The sequence below is a fragment of the Giraffa tippelskirchi genome, chromosome 1, assembly GCF_054371585.1.
Source record: "Giraffa tippelskirchi isolate mGirTip1 chromosome 1, T2T-mGirTip1v1.2.pri, whole genome shotgun sequence".
NCBI lineage: Eukaryota > Metazoa > Chordata > Mammalia > Artiodactyla > Giraffidae > Giraffa > Giraffa tippelskirchi.
Window position 1 is genome coordinate 25,050,118 of NC_137275.1, and position 16,089 is coordinate 25,066,206.

The window sequence follows — 16,089 nt, forward strand, 5'->3', positions numbered from 1 at the left end:
TAGGTGCTCCTATACTGGCTGCTTCTCTGGTGGCTCAGATGGTAAAGAATCTGACTACAATGTGGGAGACCTGGGTTTGATTCCTGGGTTGGGAAGATCCCTTGGAGGAGGGCATGGTAACCCATTCCAGTTCTCTTTCCTGGAGAATCCCCATGGACCGAGGAGCCTGGTGGGCTACAAAGAGCAAAGAGAGTGGGCCGCAAAGAGTTATACACAACTGAGCAACTAAGCACACAGCATATTGGGTGCATAAACATTTACAAATGTTATGTCCGTTTGTTCAACTGACCACTTTATCACTACATAATCTCCTTGTCTCTTTTTACAGTCTGTTTTGTGTATTTTATCTAATAGAAATATCAATAACCTCAGATATGCAGATGACACCACACTTATGGCAGAAAGTGAAGAAAAATTAAAGGCCCTCTTGATGAAAGTGAAAAAGGAGAGTGAAGAAGTTGGCTTAAAGCTCAACATTCAGAAAACTAAGATCATGGCATCTGGTCCCATCACTTCATGGCAAATAGATGGAGAAACAGTGACAGAGTTTACTTTTCTGGGCTCCAAAATCATTGCAGATGGTGATTGCAGCAATGAAATTAAAAGACACTTACTCCTTGGAAGGAAAGTTATGACCAACCTAGACAGCATATGAAAATGCAGAGACATTACTTTGTCAACAAAGGTCTGTCTAGTTAAGGCTTGGTTTTTCCAGTGGTCATGTATGGATGTGAGAGTTGGACCATAAAGAAAGCTGAGTGCAGAAGAATTGATGCTTTTGAACTGTGGTGTTGGAGAAGACTCTTGAGAGTCCCTTGGACTGCAAGGAGATCCAACCAGTCCATCCTAAAGGAGATCAGTTCTGGGTGTTCATTGGAAGCTGAAACTCCAATACTTTGGCCACCTGATGCGAAGAGCTGACTCATTTGAAAAGACCCTGATGCTGGCAAAGGTTGAGGGCAGGAGGAGAAGGGGACGACAGAGGATGAGATGGCTGGATGGCATCACCGACTCAATGGACATGGGTCTGGGCGGACTCTGGGAGTTGGTGATGGAAAGGGAGGCTGGGCATGCTGTGGTTCATGGGGTCGCAAAGAGTCGGACACGACTGAGTGACTGAACTGAACTGATTAAGTGTTACTGAACACGTTTGTATGCCCTATGCACAGTGAGGCCAAATGATATCAGAACACCAGATGCATAGGGGCTTCAGGTGGGAGCAGCGCCATGTCCCAGGCCAGGGCTCTCCTGCAAGCCTGGTAGGCAACTGGCCGTGAGCCACAGCCTTGTGTACAAATTTAATGGAGTCAGCTTGCCCAGTGCCACCCACCCTGTGCTACCACTGCTGCCCCCAGCCTGGCCTTGCCAAGCAGTCCCTGACTCCTACTGAGCTCCCTGCAAGGACAACTATGACAAGAAAGTGAAGCAGGCAGCAGGGAGAAGGCAAGAAGGTGGCATGCCCCTGTGTCCACTTGGCCAATGTGACCCTGACTTGCAGGTATACCTGCCACTAGAATAGGGGTGAAGTAGCACACAGCTGTTAGCATGCAAGAGTTAACACATGGTGGTTAGAGGACCCATTCCACCAACAGTCAGCCAAGCAGTGATTCTGGGATAGAGACTGCAGAGAGAGGCGAATTGCAGCCTTCTCCCAGTCCCTTGGGGCCATCAGATGAGCTGGGAAGGCCAAGACACAGGTTGAGGGCTGTGTTCTGCAGAGCTCCAGAGCCCTCACAATAGCCACCAACTGGCTGGACCAGGCCTTGAAGCAGCAGTGAATCTCTCCCCAATCCTCACCTCTACAACCTAATGGTGGTGGCACTCTCCATGAGTCATAGGCCATGAAGGCCTCAGATCCTCTCCAGCTTAAATGAAAAGCCTGAGAGCTGGCTGGGTCCCAGGTGCCTTGCTCCCAAGTGATAATTACTGAGCAGGGTCTGGAAACCTGGCCCTGAGGATTCTGCCAGCTGAGATCTGCCTCTACAGCCAGAGACTGGCAAAAGGTCCCAGGCTGGGTGTTGGATGAATGCTCCCAGACAGGTCCCACATAGGGACTCCCTCCTTTTAGCCAGGACCTGGACCTTGGAGGGCAGTAGTTGAGCATTGGGACCTCACTCTTTCTTGCCATAACAAAGAATACCATTTGTTTCACTGGAGATTTACAAGGACATGGTAACGTGACCTCTAGAACAAAGGATCCGACATCAAGAAGTCTGAAACAACTAATGATACCCCTCTCTCACCTTTCCTATAAAAGGGTTTTGCCAGAAGTTTTGGGGAGCTCAGGATTTTTTTCAAGGCATAAGCCACTCATTTCTGTGCATGGCTTTGCAATAAACCTTTCTCTGCTCCAAATTCCACATTTTAGTGTTGTTTGACGTCCCTGCGCATTGGACACATAGACTTGCATCTGGTAACATAAGTATAGTTATTCCAGCTTTCTTTCAGCTTCTATTTGCATGGAATATCTTTTTCCATCCTTCCACTTTCAGTTTGTGTGTGTCTTTAGGTATTAAGTGAGTCTCTTGTAGGCAGCATATAGATGGGTCTTGTTTTTGTATCTGTTCAACCACTCTGTATCTTTTGATTGGAAAATTTAGTTCATTTTACATTTAAAGTGATTATTGAAAGATATGTCCTTATTGTCATTTTGTTAAATGTTTTCTGACTGCTCTGTAGTTCCTCCCTTCCTTCTTATCTTGCTCTCTTCCTTTGTGGTTGATGATTTTCTTTAGTGGTTATCTTATATTCATTTCTCATTTCCTTTTATGTATCTAGTATAGGTTTTTGATTTGTGGTATCAGGAAACTTACATATAACAACTTATAACAGTCCATTTTAAGTTGATAACAACTTAACTTTGAATGCATTCAAAGTTTTACATTTTTATTCTTTCACTCTCCACATTTTGTTTTTGATGTTACATTTTACATCTCTTAATTGTGTATATTCCCTAACTAATTATAGTAGTTACAGTTATTTTTACTACTTTTGTCTTTTAACCTTCATACAAGTTTAACAGTGACTAATCTGCTACCTTTACCATACAGCCATACCTCACCTTACTGAACTTTGCTTTACTGTGCTTCACATTGTGCTGCATTTTTTACAAATCAAAGGTTTGTGGCAACCTTGCCCAGACCAAGTCTGTGGGTGCTATTTTTTCAAACAGTATTTGCTAACTTCATGTCTCTGTGTCACATTTTGGTTAATTCTTGAAAATTTTCAAACTTTTAAATTATTACATCATGGTGATCTGTGATCAGTGATCTTTGATGTTACTACTATACTGCTTGCTTAAGGCTCAGATAATGATTAGCATTTTTTAGCATTAAAGTATTTTTAAATTAAGGTATGCATATTGTTTTTTTAGGCTTAATGCTATTGCATAGTTAACAGTCTAAAGCATAAAATAACTTTTATATGCACTAGGAAATCAAAAATTCATGTGACTTGCTTTATTGTGGTAGCTTGGAATCAAGTCAACAGTATCTCTGAGGTATGCCCATATATTTACCTTTAGCCATGAGTTTTATACTTTCATATGTTTTGTTGTTATTAATCAGCATCCTTTCTTTTCAGCTTAAGTAAGTCCCTTTAACATTTCTTGTAACGCTGGTTAGTGAGTGATGCACTCCTTTGGCTTTTGCTTGTCTGAAAAACTCTTTCTCTCCTTCAGCTCTGAATGATAACTTTGCACGCAGAGTATTCTTGGTTGTAGGTTTTTTCCCTTTCCTTGTCCCTCCTTTCTGGTCTGCAAAGTCACTGCTGAAGAAAATCTTCTGCTGGTCTTAATGGAGGTTCCCTTATACATAATAAGTTGTTTTGCTCTTGCTGCTTTTAAGATTCTCTCCTTGTCTTTAACTTTTGACATTTTAATTATAACGAGTCTTGTGGGTCTTTTTAGGTTCATCTTATTTGGAACTCTTTTAGCTTCCTGGATCTAGATGTCTGCATCCTTCCCCAGGTTAGGGAAGTTTCAATCATCATTTATCCAAATAAGTTTTCTCCCCTTTTTCTCTCTCCTGTCCTTCTGGCGCTCCTATAATACAAAGGGTAGTCCACTTGATGTTGCCCCAAAGTTCTTTATGCTATCTTCACTTTTTTACTACTTTGATTTGGTGAGTTCTTCTATCCTGTCTTTGAGTTCACTCACCCTTTCTTCTGTTTCACCTAATATTCTGTTGAATCCCACTAATGTATTTTCTAGTTCAGTTACCATATACTTCAGCTCTGTGACTTCTGTTTGGAATTTTTAAATATTTTCTAATCTCTTTGATAAAGTTCTCACTGTGTCCATCCATTCCTCTTCTGAGTTCAGGAAGCATTTTTATGATTATCACTTTGAACTTTTTATCAGGTTAATTACTTATCTATTAAGATTTTTTTTTTTTGAGGTTTTATCTTGTTCATTTGGAACATGCTTCTCTGTTTCTTCACTTTGCTTGACTTTCTGCCAGTTTCTATGCATTAGATGAAACCACTGCCTCTGCCAGTCTGCAGGGTTGGCCCTGTATAGGAGACAAACCTTATCATTCAACCCTGCCCTAGCACTCGTGGTTGTTTCTCAACACCACTGTGATTATCCAAGCAGCCTATTTTATTTTTAATAGCTGATGGAGAACCAAGATCAGTTAGTGTTCCAAAGGGAAAGATCTTACTCAGCATCCAAGTTTAACCTTATTAGAAGCCAGACCCCCACACAGCAGCTTTTATAAATACAAATAAACAGTTTTGTCAGACCACAAGTACAAGCCCTGCTGGCCCCCAGAGCCAAGTGATCTGGAGGTATCCCCTAGGCAGCTGTCATAAAGATCAGGGCTCCAGATGAGTATGTAAGCTCCTTTCGGTAAGAAACCAGTAAGCTGTGGCATGGTAAAAGGAGGGAAGAAAGATGGTATTCCCCAGCCCATATCACCTGAGAGCACCTCTGTAGCCTCTGGAAGTGTTTCATACCTGAGACTTGTCTTATAGCCAAAGCTCCAGGACTGGAAAGCAGGACTCTTTCACAGAAAGACTAGGGGAATGTTTTAGTCCACTGTCTGTGCAGTGACCTGGGAGTGGTAGCCTTCCAAGAACTGTATCTCTCATACTTACAGTCCTGGGGGACCCAGGAACATCCCTGGGTACCAGACAATCAAGGGATATTCCCTGGGCAGCAGCTACAAAAACCAGAGTACCAGATGCAAAAACTGGGATACCAGATATTTATAAGCAATCCCTTTCAAGAGATGCTGACACTGAAGAGTCTAGCAGAAGGGAAAGATAATGCCTCCCCTTCAAGGTCTCAGGTTTACAGTTAGCTTATATGTGTTTAATTAGAAACTTATCCCTCGGGTTGCAGCAATACTAAGTTAATATTGGCCCTTTTCACAGAAAGATTGAGCTCCTAAGTCTGCTACCTCCTGCTGTGCCCTGGGGGTGATTACTGTTTAAGAACTATTTCTCTTTGGTTACAGTCCCATGGAACCTACAAGCTAAGCCTGGCTGACCACTGGAACCAGGTGATTAGAGGTGTCCCCTGGCAGCATCTGAAAAAATTAGGGCACCAGAGAAGGATATAAGCTTCTTTCTGAAAGATACCAGCAAGCTGGAACGAGGTAGAGGGAGAGTGCAAAGATGTAGTACACCTGCCTCCATACCCTGAAAACAGCTCAATAAGCCTCTATAAAGTATGCCAAATCAGAAGTCTGTCCCTCCAGCCAAAGCTCCTTGACAAGCAAGTAGATCTCTTTCTCAGAAGGACTAGAAGTGTGTTTCAGTCTACTCTCCGTGTAGTGCCATAGGAGTGGTAGTCTTTCAAGAAATGAATCTCCAATTGTTCTCATGAAACCCAGGAACACAAGTCTTCTTGGCCTCCAAAGCCAGGTGATCCCCCAAGTGGCAGCTGCAAAAACTGGGTCACCAGATTTAAAAATGGAGCAGCAGATGTATACAGAAGCGCCTGAGAAATACTGGTGCTCTGGAGTGCAGCAAAGCGAGAGCACAAAGATGGCACGCATTGGCTACAGCAATTGCTGTTGTTTAGTCACTAAGTCATGTCCAGCTCTTTGTGACCCCATGGGCTGTAACTCACCAGGTTCCTCTGTCCATGGGATTTTCTAGGCAAGCATATTGAAGTGGGTTGCACGTCCTTCTCCAGGGGATCTTCCTAACCCAGGGATTGAACTTCCTAAAGGAAATCAGTCCTGAATATTCATTGGAAGGACTGATGCTGAAGCTGAAGCTCCAATAATTTGGCCACCTGATGCAAAGGACAGACTCACTGGAAAAGACCCTGATGCTGGGAAAGATTGAAGGCAGGAGAAGAGGACTACAGAGATTGAGATGGTTGGATGGCACCACCAACTCAATAGACATAAGTTTGAATAAACTCCCAGAGATGGTGATGGACAGGGAAGCTTGGTATGCTGCAGTCCATGAGGTCACAAAGAGTATGACAGGACTGAGGGACTGAACTTATATATGGAATCTAAAAAATAGTACAAAGGAACTTACTCACAAAACTGACTAACATATATATATAAAACAAACTTTGGTTACCGACAGGGAAAGCAGAAGGCAGAATTTCTTTACCATTGAACACCAGGGAAGCCCAGCTACAGTGAAGCAGAGTACAAGAATGCAACATACCAAAGAGAAAAAAATAAATACATTTTTTTTAAGAGTTGGGGAAGGAAGTCCTAGGAGTCCAGTGGTTAAGACTTCACCTTCCAATGCAGGGGGTAGGGGTTTGATCCCTGATCAGGGAGCTAAGATCCCACATGCTTTGCAGTCAAAAACCTAAAACAGAAACAATATTGTAACAAATTCAAAAAAAGACTTTAAAAACAATGGTCCACATAAAAAATCTTTAAAGAAAAAAGATTTGGGGGAGATGGTACCCACTGGTTTTAGTAAGGCAAAAACAGATTGTGAAAAATGGTACCCAGTGACTACAGCATGAAGATGACACCCACTGGAAGCAGGAAAATAAAGAAATGATGGCACGTGTGGGTTTTAGCAAGGCAGAGCAAGGGCATGATGACAGCACCCATAAGCCTCCTTCCCAGGAGAATACTCCAGCAGGCCTTTTCCTCTCAGACCAAGTGCTCTAAAATTAACAAACAAGTCTTTTATACATAAATCTGGATGCTTTTCAAAGGGCTCCTTCTGCACTGCTCCCTCGAGCAGATGAGTCTGCACACAGGCCCTTTAAGACTGTACCTCAGTTTGTCACAGCCCCACCAGTCTCGTATGTGAGCCCTGCTAGTCTTTAAACCCAAGTGTTTTGAGGGCTTGTCTCTCAGGTGACTGTCTTTAAAGTTGGGGTGCCCAATGTGGAGTAAGAACCCTTTACTCTCCAGGGCAAAATTCCAACTTATGAGCTACCTTCTAATTGTGGGCTGTAGCACCAGAGTTGGGAGTTTATGGCAAGATTGTGCCAGTCTTTCCTACCCATTTAGAAGTGACTTCCTTCATGTTTGTCTGATGTGGAGAATTGTTCCGCTAGTTTTTAGTTATTCCCTAGAAGCAACTATTCCATATATGGCTGCAGATGTGGTATGCCCCTGGGAGGAGGTGAGTTCAGGATCTTCTTATATTGCCATCTTGAACCAGAATCTCCAACTTTTGACTCTATTTCATTCATCCATCCATTCATTCAACAAATATATGAGTCTTCACAATGTTCCAGGCACTGGTTTAAGTGCTGCAGGTGTATCAGTGAACAAAACAGACATCGTGCCCTTGTCAAATTCATATTCTTGTTGGAGAGGGCAAACAATTAAAATAAATAATTATGCAAGTATGTTAGAATATAGTAACTGTTACTTTTTAAAAAGTAATACAAAAGAGACTGGTTTGCATGAGTAGTCTGCCATTTGAATTGGATGGTTTGGGGGATGAAAACATGATATATGAGCAAAGACTTGAAGGAGATGAGGGAGATCAGCCACGAAGACTGTGGTGGAAGAGTGGTCAGGAGCAAGAAATACAAGAGGCTGATATGGCTGGAATAGAAGAGTCGTAGGCAAATGGCACCCCACTCCAGTACTCTTGCCTGGAAAATCCCATGGACAGAGGAGCCTGGTAGGCTACAGTCCATGGGATCGCTAAGAGTCGGACACGACTGAGTGACTTCACTTTCACTTTTCCCTTTCATGCACTGGAGAAGGAAATGGCAATCCACTCCAGTATTCTTGCCTGGAGAATCCCAGGGACGGCGGAGCCTGGTGGGCTGCCGTCTATGGGGTCGCACAGAGTCGGACACGACTGAAGCGACTTAGCAGCAGCAGGTAAGGAAGAACTGTGGAGATAAGGTCAGCAAGGTAAGGGTGGTAGTGGGAAGATAAGAGTTTGTAGGCTATTATAAGAATCTCAGATCTTATTCTAAGAGAAAGGGAGTAAATCACAAGGTTTGAATGGAAGTATGACAAGATTTTACTTATTTTTTAAGATGATGGCCCTGGCTGTTCTGCTAAGAATAGTCTGTAGGGTGAAAGCCAATCAGTTTACAGGTTATTATGATAATGAAAGCAGAGACTATGGTGGCTTGAACCAAGACGGTTAGGAGTAAAGGTGGTGAGGTTGTGACTGAAGTCTTAGCATAATGCTTTGAAATCCATCATGTTGTTGCACACATCAATAGCTCTAAAACTAACTACAGTGATGGTTCCACAATTCTGTGACTAAAACAAAGACCACCAAATTATATACTTTATTTTTTATTTTATTATTTTGGCTGCACTATGCATCATTGGGATGTTAGTTCCTCGACCAGGGACTGAACATGGGCCCCCAGCAGTGAGAGTGCAGAGTCCTAACCACTGACCCACCGGGAAACTCCCTGAATCATATACTTTAAATACATGATGTTATTAATATATTGTATCTGAAATGAATCTCAGTAAAGCTGTTATTTAAAAGAGGAATGACCTACTGATACATACAACATGGATGAATCTCAAAAGCATTATACTAAGAAGTTAGTCTTAGTGTGTCATTCACCTAGAGCCAGACATCCCGGAATGTGAAGTCAAGTGGTCCTTAGAAAGCATCATTACAAACAAAGCTAGTGGAGGTGATGGAATTCCAGTTGAACTATTTCAAATCCTAAAAGGTGATGCTGTGAAAGTGCTGCACTCAATATGCCAGCAAATCTGGAAAACTCAGCAGTGGCCACAGGACTGGAAAAGGTCAGTTTTCATTCCAATCCCAAAGAAAGGCAATGCCAAAGAATGCTCCAACTACCACACAATTGCACTCATCTCACACGCTAGTAAAGAAATGCTCAAAATTCTCCAAGCCAGGCTTCAGCAATATGTGAACCGTGAACTTCCAGATGTTCAAGCTGGTTTTAGAAAAGCAGAGGAACCAGAGATCAAATTGCCAACATCCGCTGGATCATCGAAAAAGCAAGAGAGTTTCAGAAAAACATCTATTTCTGCTTTATTGACTATGCCAAAGCCTTTGACTGTTTGGATCACAATAAACTGTGGAAAATTCTGAAAGAGATGGGAATACCAGACCACCTGACCTGCCTCTTGAAAAACCTGTATGCAGGTCAGAAAGCAACAGTTAGAACTGGACATGGAACAACAGACTGGTTCCAAACAGGAAAAGGAGCACGTTGAGGCTGTATATTGTCACCCTGCTTATTTAACTTATATGTAGAGTACATCATGAGAAACTCTGGGATGGAGGAAGCACAAGCTGGAATCAAGATTGCAGGGAGAAATATCAATAACCTCAGATATGCAGATGATACCACCCTTATGGCAGAAAGTGAAAAGGAACTAAAGAGCCTCTTGATGAAAGTGAAAGAGGAGAGTGAAAAAGTTGGCTTAAAGCTCAACATTCAGAAAACTAAGATCATGGCATCTGGTCTCATCACCTCATGGCAAATAGATGGGGAAACTGTGAGAGACTTTATATTTTTGGGGGCTCCAAAATCACTGCAGATGGTGACTGCAGCCATGAAATTAAAAGACGCTTACTCCTTGGAGGGAAAGTTATGATCAATCTAGACAGCATATTAAAAAGCAGAGACATTATGTTGCTGACAAAGGTCCGTCTAGTCAAGGCTATGGTTTTTCCAGTGGTCATGTATGGATGTGAGAGTTGGACTATGAAGAAAGCTGAGCGCAGAAGAATTGATGCTTTTGAACTGTGGTGTTGGAGAAGACTCTTGAGAGTCCCTTGGACTGCAAGAAGATCCAACCAGTCCATCCTAAAGGAGATCAGTCCTGGGTGTTCATTGGAGGGTCTGATGTTGAAGCTGAAACTCTAATACTTTGGCCACCTGATGCAAAGAGCTGACTCATTTGAAAAGACCCTGATGCTGGGAAAGATTGAGGGCGGGAGGAGAAGGGGACGACGGAGGATGAGATGGTTGGATGGCATCACTGACTCAATGGACATAAATTTGGGTGGGCTCCGGGAGTTGGTGTTGGACAGAGAGGCTTGGCGTGCTGCAGCTCATGGGGTCACAAAGAGTCGGACACGACTGAGCAACCGAACTGAACTGAAGAAGTTAGTCACAGAAAGCTACATACTATATGATAACATTTAGATGACATTCTAGAAAACATATAAATGTAGTGACGGAAAGCAGTGACTTCCAGAGCCTTGGACAAGGACACTGACTACAAACATTTTGGGGTGATGAAATGTTTTATATCATGATAGTATTGGTGGTTACATGATAACATATACATTTGTTGCAGGTCATAGAATTGTACATTTAAAGTTGATGAATTTTATTTAAAAAATCATATACAAATAGTTGATTTTAAAAAATAACAACCTCACTCACATACTCCTTGGTATTTCTTCATGTACCTCCAGAGTTGTATGTATCCCAATTTGAAGACTACTACCGGAAAGCACCTAAATGATGCAATGGTCAAAGAAAGAGGCTTGAAAGAGAGCTAGGAAATCCAAAGGAGCTCAGGGTTGTGATCGGATAATGCAAAGTACATGTATCTTAGAGACTAGAGGCCAACGCATTATTACAGCAGAGAATGGAAATTATCACCATCCAAAGACCAGCAGGATAAGACACTTCAGGAAAGGTCAGAGACCACTAGAGGGCAGCAACAGAACAAGTAACGTCTACCTACACCGGCAGGACTTGGCTTGCTCTTGGGAAGGACAGAGTTTCCCAGGTGGTGCTAGTGGTAGAGAACCCACCTGCCAATGCAGGGGACATAAGAGACACGGGGTACATCTGGAAGATTCTCTGTAGGAGGACATGGCAACCCACTCCAGTATTCTTACCTGGAGAATCCCATGGACAGAGGGACCTGGCAGGCTACAGTCCATAGGGTCACAAAGAGTCCGACACGACTGAAGTGCTTAGCAAAGCATGGGCAAGACAAAAGGGAAAAAGAGAAAAAAAGAATTCTGAATTTAACTAATTTTTTTACTTAAAGAAGACTGCTTCAACTCACAAGTAACTAAATTTTAACTGGCAAGATTAATGTTCTACCATTAATGGACATGAAAGTGAAAGTCACTCAGTTGTCAAGAATACTGAAATGGGTAGCCATTCCCTTCTCCAGGAGATCTTCCCAACCCAGGGACTGAAGCCAGGTCTCTCGAATTGTAGGTGGATTCTTTCCCATCTGAGTCACCAGGGAAGCCCCAATGGACATGAGAGTAAATTACATGTATTTCCAATGTAGGTAAATATAGTTTCCTTTTTGCACATGGTTCCCACCTACAGTGTGGCACCCTGCTACTGGGGAAAACTTTAGCCCTTTCTCTGCTAGCTCTAGCTGTTGGTATGGTCTCCAGAAATGATGACATTTAACTGCTGGTTTAATGAGTTAGTATTTTCTATAGATTGTTGGGTGCCCTGTTGGTAAATTCCCCCATCAATACAGTATATCCCTCCCAGTACAGTCTCCTGGCACTGGGGATTCTAAAGAACAATCTCTCTGTCCTCTCACCTGTACTGAATGCTCCTCCCACAAACTCTAGATGAGCTTCCCTGGCCTTGCTGGGCATCTTCTTATAAAAGACTAGAGCTGGTTTGTGCCTCAGTTACCTTTATAGGCCCCAAGGGAAACCTAGGAATTCCATCACAACTTTGACTTTGTAAAACTGGAGAGAAGGAACCTTTGTCTCCTCCCAACCCATCCTGTTACTTTGCTATTACCAACTTATTTCTTGGGCGGTCTCATGTTAAACCTGATGCTTTTCTAAAAGACCTTGAAAACAGCACAGTTTGCCCAAGGAGAGGCAAAAGAAAACACTATTATGCTAGGATCCCAGAAACTTGTTTCTAAACTCCGACACCAGGCCTTTCCAAAGTTTCAGTCAGAGGAGCCAGGACACAGGAGTCTGATCTTGTCCCCTTTTCTTCTGTTTTACTCTTCTACTCCCAATTCCTACTAGGGGTACTTCCTACATGCTATTTCCTCCTCCTTTACCCTATGAACCTCTCTGTTCTGGTGTTTTCTACCTTTTCCTTCCCTTGGACTATTAATAACTTAATCTTAAAGGTGTATGGAGAACAGACAGAACATAACTTATAGAGGGAATGAAAGCATATTTAGGATTTTCAAAACAATCCAAAACATTACCCCATAACATTCACTACTGAATTATTAAAATACATTATTCTATTTGCAGACATGTCTCTGTTGGTCAACTTTAAGCCTCTAGGCTTTATTTCTCAACTTTTTTCCTACTACAATCAGAGACCCATTCTTATCAAGGAAAATGGATTTCTATGACAATGATCTCAAAGTGTTTATATGTATGTGTGGAGTACGTTTAATTACATTTTTTTCAAATGCCTTCAGAAATTTTTCACATGTCCCTCATGATACTGTAACGTATCTTTGAATCTCTTAGCATGCTCCTAGTATATGTCTTTTACACTATGAATCTTTAAAAATGTTTATGAAACAAGGAAAGAGAGGGAGCAGGAAAGAGAAGGAGGAAAGAGTCAGTAGCCTTCCTGAGCTTAAGATTTCCAGCATAAATATTAGTAGGAACAGTATTAGCATCTAAAGACACCAAGGGCAACAATTTAGCTTCTGCAACAAAATTTAAGGTGCCCACTTTCTTGGGGAAGAAGTTTTACTCATAGGGACTTTCCAGTAAAAGTGGTAAGATGTTTTGGTTTTGCTAACCTGGGCTTTCAATTTCAGCTTCAATGAACACTTAGATGAACTATGACTTGAAACCATATACTTCAACAGTTCAGTTCAGTCGCTCAGTCGTGTCTGACTCTTTGCGACCCCATGAACCGCAGCACGCCAGGCCTCCTTATCCATCACCAGCTCCCAGAGTTAAGTCAAACTCATGTCCATTGAGTCAGTGATGCCATCCAACTATCTCATCCTCTTTCATCCCCTTCTCCCCCTGCTTTCAATCGTTCCCAGCATCAGGGTCTTTTCAAATGAATTGGTCTTTATAGTCCAACTCTCACATCCATACATGACTACTGGAAAAACCATAGTTTTGACTAGACGGACCTTTGTTGGCAAAGTAATCTCTCTGCTTTTTAATATGCTATCTAGGTTGGTCATAACTTTTCTTCCAAGGAGCAAGCATCTTTTAATTTCATGGCTGCAGTCACCATCTGCAGTGATTTTGGGGCCCCCAAAAATAAAGTCTGTCATTGATTCTACTGTTTCTACATCTATTTGCCATGAGGTGATGGGACCAGATGCCATGATCTTAGTCTTCTGAATGCTGAGATTTAAGCCAGCTTTTTCACTCTCCTCTTTCACTTTCATCAAAAAGTTCTTCAGTTCTTCTTTGCTTTCTGCCATAAGTGTGGTGTTATCTGCATATCTGAGGTTATTGATATTTCTCCCAGCAATCTTGATTCCAGCTTGTGCTTCATCCAGTCCAGCATTTCTCATGATGGACTCTGCATATAAATTAAACAAGCAGGGTGACAATATACAGCCTTGATGTACTCCTTTCCCAATTTGGAACCAGTCTGTTGTTCCGTGTCCAGTTCTAACTGTTGCTTTTTGACCTGCCTACAGATCAGGAGGCAAGTAAGGTGGTCTGGTATTCCCATCTCTTTCAGAATTTTCCACAGTTTGTTGTGATCCACACAGTCAAATGCTTTGGCATAGTCAATAAAGCAGAAGTAGATGTTTTTCTGGAACTCTCTTGCTTTTTTGATGATCCAGTGCATGTTGGCAATTTGATCTCTGGTCCCTCTGCCTTTTCTAAATCCAGCTTGAACATCTGGAAGTTCATGGATGACGTACTGTTTTAGCCTCACTTGGAAAATTTTGAGCATTACTTTGCTAGCATGTGAGATGAGTGCGACTGTGTGGTAGTTTGAGCATTCTCTGGCATTGCTGTTCTTTGGGATTGGAATGAAAAGTGACCTTTTCCAGTCCTGTGGCCACTGATGAGTTTTCCAAATTTGCTGGCATATTGAGTGCAGCACTTTCACAGCATCACCTTTCAGGATTTGAAATAGCTCAACTGGATTTCCATTACCTCCACTAGCTTTGTTCGTAGTAATGTTTCCCTAAGGCCCACTTGACTTTGCATTCCAGGATGTCTGGCTCTATACTTCATTAGTTTTGCACTATTTATCGATACCTGCTACACAGACAAACTCAGTCATAAGTTCACATACAACACTATGTTCCAGACCATAGAGTTCAATGTCATGCTCTAATAATAGTAAAATTAACTTTATTTTCTTCACTATTATGATAGGAGCACTTCCAAGTTGGAAACACTAAGCTATATGGTGAGCATTTTCCTACGTGCTAGTAGGAGGTTAAAGCCAAGTGAAAGTGTGACTGTCGTTAGTTAACCTGTTATCAGTTCAGTCACTCAGTCACGTCTGTCTCTTCCCCACCCTATGGACTGCAGCACACCAGGCTTCCCTGTCTATTACCAACTCCCGAGCTTGCTCAAACTTATGTCCATTGAGTCAGTGATGCCATCCAACCATCTCATCCTCTGTTGTCCCCTTCTCCGCCAGCCTTCAATCTTTCCAATGAGGAAAGATCAGGATCTTCTCCAATGAGTCAGTGGCCAAAGTATTGGAGCTTTAGTTTCAGCATCAGTCCTTCCAATGAATATTCAGGACTGATTTCCTTTAGGATTGACAGGTTTGATCTCCTTGCTGTCCAAGGGACTCTCAAGAGTCTTCTCCAACACCACAGTTCAAAAGCATCAATTCTTTGGCTTTCTTTATAGTCTAATTCTCACATCCATACATGACTATTGGAAAAACCATAGCTTTGACTCGATGGACTTTTGTAGGCAAAGTAATGTCTTTTTAATATGCTTCCTAGTTTGGTCATAGCTTTTCTTCCAAGGAGCAAGAGTCTTTTAGCCTATTATAATCTTACAAATCTCTTTTGCAGTACTAGTTTTCACCCAAGGAATTTTTTTTACTACACTGAATTTTTTTTTTAACTATAAGCAGTCATTATTTGATTATTTAAATCAAATAATTTGGTTGGTGTCAAAAAATCTAGACCAAGAATATGAAGTTATTAGCAATTCTCTACTATGCAGAATAAAGCTCCACAGTCCAACCCACAATCACCGTGGAAACGGAGCATCTGACACTACTGTGGCATAATTTTTTTAAAAAAATCTATTTAGAGAATCATTTTATTGAGCACCCCAAATGTTCTAGGCAGACAATCACTCAACCAAGTATGAATGAACACATGGTAAGTCTTGAGGATTTGCTCTCTCATATACTAACCTCTGATTTGGATAGTAAACCAGCTCTGAGGAAAATAAAAATGATGTATGACAATTCCCCCTTGCATTCCTTTCAGAAGATGTCCAACCCTTGTAAATCAAGATTCTGTGGCAATGAACTATAAATGGAACTTTTAAGAACAATGTTGACACTAAGGTAGAAACACAAAAACTGAAATATGATATTAGTAACACTGCAGATTCCCTTGAGCTCATGAAGCACTTTAAAAGAGTAAGAAAAGGTGTGGTTCCACTGATAAAGAGTCCACCTGCAATGCGGGTGACCTGGGCTCAATCCGTGGGTTGGGAAGATCCCCTGAAGAAGGGAAAGGCTACCCACTCTAGTATTCTGGCCTGAAGAATTCCATGGTGTTGAAAAGAGTCGGACACGACCGA

General features: G+C 42.0%; 1 protein-coding gene across 30 annotated transcripts in view; it reads right to left on the bottom strand.

Moving 5' to 3' along the window:
- Positions 1–16,089, bottom strand: part of ART3 (ADP-ribosyltransferase 3 (inactive)) — a 126,204-nt gene that overhangs the window by 47,551 nt on the left and 62,564 nt on the right. For 10 of the 30 annotated variants that reach the window (XR_014080904.1, XR_014080883.1, XR_014080902.1 and 7 more), the window contains exon 3: positions 11,260–11,336. The exons of the other annotated variants lie outside the window; for them this stretch is intronic. Coding sequence is in view for 7 of the 10 variants with exons in the window: in XM_081585338.1 (XP_081441464.1) it covers positions 11,260–11,304 (45 nt within the window). In the remaining 3 variants the exon portion in view is untranslated. The remainder of the gene's footprint in view (positions 1–11,259; positions 11,337–16,089) is intronic. 30 annotated transcript variants of the gene reach the window in all.